This window comes from Notamacropus eugenii, chromosome 6 (genome assembly GCF_028372415.1).
Source record: "Notamacropus eugenii isolate mMacEug1 chromosome 6, mMacEug1.pri_v2, whole genome shotgun sequence".
NCBI classification, from domain to species: domain Eukaryota; kingdom Metazoa; phylum Chordata; class Mammalia; order Diprotodontia; family Macropodidae; genus Notamacropus; species Notamacropus eugenii.
Window position 1 is genome coordinate 373,533,507 of NC_092877.1, and position 3,727 is coordinate 373,537,233.

Sequence of the window (3,727 nt, forward strand, 5' to 3'; positions counted from 1 at the left end):
GTCTTTATGCTGCTTATTGCTAGAATTCCTTAATATTGCCTTTTGAACTCTCAAACTCATTTTATTTTACTGTAATCCCAGGAAAATTAGCAAATAATTATTTTAAAATACACTATTAAAGAAAAAAATTTAAATCTGAAAACATGTTGATGAGAGGGTACACAATGCAGAAAAAATAATTTCAAAGAGTACTTTGTTGAATATCTTCTTTTTTTCTCTTTTCTTTCTGTCTCCTTTCAGTGAACATCCGCAATGAAATCATGATTGAAGAAAATGTAACTCTGGTGACAGAGTTTGTCCTCACTGGACTTATAGATCTCCCTGAGCTTCAAATCCCTCTCTTCTTGTTGTTCTTAGTGATCTATGTTGTTACTATGATGGGGAATATTGGGCTGGTTGTGCTTGTTTGGATGGACTCTCACCTTCACACGCCCATGTACGTATTTCTCAGTAGTTTAGCATTTGCAGATGCTTGGGCTTCCTCTTCAGTGACCCCTAAGATGCTGGTAAATTTCTTAACTAAGAAGAAAATTATATCCCTTTTGGAATGCATGGCCCAATTTTACTTTTTTGGTGTCAGTGCAACTACAGAATGTTTCCTTTTGGCAGCAATGGCATATGACCGATATGCAGCCATATGCAATCCTCTCCTTTATCCAGTGAGGATGTCCAATAGACTGTGCAAGCAGCTGGTGATTGTGTCCTATACACTTGGCTTTCTTCATCTGACTATTCATGTGGGTTTATTATTTAGATTAACTTTCTGTGGAACAAATATAATACATCATTTCTATTGTGAAATTTTACCATTGTTTAGGATTTCCTGTACTGACCCATCTCTTAATTCACTAGTCATAATCATTTTCTCTGTCTCTATACAGTCCTTCACTCTTATGACAATCTTAGTCTCATACACATATGTCCTACTTGCCATCCTGAGAATTAAGTCTGCACAGGGCAGGAGTAAAACATTCTCCACCTGTAGTGCACATCTGTTCTCTGTTTCTTTATTCTCTGGCACACTTTTAATTATGTATGTGTTTCCTGGTTCTGGTGCTGCCAAAAATCAGGACATAATGTACTCCTTGTTTTATACAGTCATAATTCCTCTGTTAAACCCATTTATCTACAGCCTGAGAAACAAAGAGGTTCTTGGTGCCCTGAGAAAAATAATAAAAAAATGAAGATTCCTCAAGTGAAGCTGAAAATTTTTCATGTTTAAGTTAATTATATCTCCAAATATTATGGAGGAGACTTGATTGTATGAGATCGAAGTAGTTTGGGAATATTCAAAGGGATGAATAAGTACTGCATGAAGTTATACTTGTATGTTATGTAAGTATAGTACCTTGTCAGGGTCCATGAAAATCATCCACAATGTATCTACTATAAACAACACATTAGATTACTCACTTTTGAAGGGGACAGGCTCTAAGTAGATTTGCATAGTGTATGCTCTGACCTCAGTTCCAGTCACTAGATAAGTGTGTTATAAGACCAGAAAACTATCCTGAAGACAGTACATTTGTGAAACTAATTCTATTCTGATTAAAACCTGGACACTATGAAATGACTAGTATAAAACTGGTAAAAATATGGGTACTATCAAGTCTCTTATGAAACATTTTATTTTGCTTAATCACTATCAAATCAAGAATTCTACCATTATGTATGATCATACTGTTAAAATGTTTCATTGATAAGTCTTTATTTCATCTACCTCTGTTACTTCCCAATAACTCACTCTTGTTACTGACCCTTCAGTTATAACAGAGCAAAAACATTTATCAAAACAAATATGGATAGTGTGACTGACAACATATGTAACCATCCACATGTGTAGTCTACCATCTCTTTACTGAGTGAAATACATTTCCAAATTAATTTTCTTGAACTAAAACTATCTATTGTTTCTAGTATGAATTCTGATGTCTCTAATATTTTCATTAAGATTATTTTGGTATTATCAGTTATTGATATTTTTCCACTTATTTTGACCTGATATTATTTGTGTGAAAAGTTTTTGTTATTGTGCTCATATGGTTACTGGATTTTTCTGGGCAAGTACAATCCCAAATATTTGATATTGCTTGCAGTTATTTTAAATAGAATTTCTCTTGCTATCTCTTGCTGTTGGGATTTGTTGGTTATATATGCAAAGGCTGATGATTTCTGTGGGTTTCCTCTACATCCTGCGATTTTGCTGAAGTTGTTAATTATTTCAAGTAGCTTTGAAGTTGATTCTCTAGGATTCTATAGTTATACCTTCATGTCATCTGCAAAGAGTAAGAGTATGTGTCCTCATTGCCTATTCAAATTCCTTCCATTTCTTTTTCTTCTCTATTTGCTAAGACTAATATTTTTATTATAATATTGTATAATAGTGTGGATAATGAATATCCTTGTTTCACCCCTGATATTACTGGGAAGGGTTCCAGCTTTTCTCCTTTACAGATAATGCTTACTAATGGTTTTAGACAAATACTACTTATTATTTTAAGGAAAGCTCCATTTATTCCTGTGCTTTCTGATATTTTAAGGTGACAGTGTACTGTATTTTGTCAATAGCTTTTTCTGCATCTTTTGGAATAATCATATGATTTCTGTTGGATTTTATTACTGATATGGTGAGTTATGCTAATAGTTTTCTTAATCTTGAAATGATTCTACAATTTCTGGTGGAAATATCATCTGCTTATAGTGTATTATCCTGTTGATAAATTGCAGTAATCTCTTTGCTCCTATTTTATTTATATTTTTTACAACAATATTCATTAGGGATATTGGCCTATAATTTTCTTTCTCTGTGTTGGCCCCTCCTGGTTTAGGTATGAACACAATATTTGTGTTAAAAAAGAAATTTGGTAGGACTCCTTTCCACTCTCTTTTCCCAAATAGTTTATGTAGTACTACAATTAATTTCTCTCTAACTGTTTGGTAGAATTCACTTGCAAATTCATCTAGCTGTGGAGATTTTTTTCTAAGGAAATTTAGAGATCCCTTGTTCATTGTCATTTTCTAAAATGAGGTTAAGTATTTTTTCTCTACTGCTACTATGAGCAATTTATATTTTTGTAAATATTCATCCATTTTACTTAGATTGTCAGATTAATTGGTATATAGCTGAGTAAAGTAGGTCCTAATTATTGTTCTCGTTTCCTACATACAGGTAGCGAATTCACCCTTTTCATTTTTGATACTGAAAAATTGATTTCTTTCTTTTTTAAGATCAAATTAGCCATAGATTTATCTTTTTATTGGTATGTTCATAAAACCAGCTAAGTTTTATTTATTATTTCAATAGTTTTCATAATTTCAAGTTTTTAATCTCTCTTTTGATTTTTCAGAATTTCTGATTTGTTGTTTAATTGATGATTTTAATTTGTTCTTCTTTTTAGCTTTTTAAATTGCAGGCTAAATTCATTGATCTGCTTTTTCTTTATGTTATTCATGTAAGTATTTAGGGATATAAAATTTTCCATAAGTACTGCTTTGGCTGTATCTCGTAATTTGATGTATCCTATGCATTTGGTATATTGTCTCATTATAGTCATTCACTTTGAAAATTATTGATTACTTCTATTATTTGTTGTTTGACCCACTCATGCTTTATTATTAGATTATTTGGTTTCCAATTAATTTTTATTCTGTCTTTTCACAGACTTTCACAGACTTTCTTGTATGTAATATTATTGCACCATGATCTGAAAAGAATGCATTTAATATT

General features: G+C 31.8%; 1 protein-coding gene across 1 annotated transcript; it reads left to right on the top strand.

The window, feature by feature from the left end:
- The first annotated feature begins 260 nt into the window (after positions 1–260).
- Positions 261–1,184, top strand: LOC140511811 (olfactory receptor 5AC1-like). Its single transcript, XM_072621032.1, has one exon. It carries the CDS (start codon positions 261–263, stop codon positions 1,182–1,184), a length of 924 nt encoding a protein of 307 aa, XP_072477133.1.
- The last annotated feature ends 2,543 nt before the right edge of the window (positions 1,185–3,727 follow it).

Coding starts and splice junctions, on each gene's coding strand:
- LOC140511811 (XM_072621032.1), top strand. CDS start 261: ATGATTGAAGAAAATGTAACTCTGGTGACAGAGTTTGTCCTCACTGGA.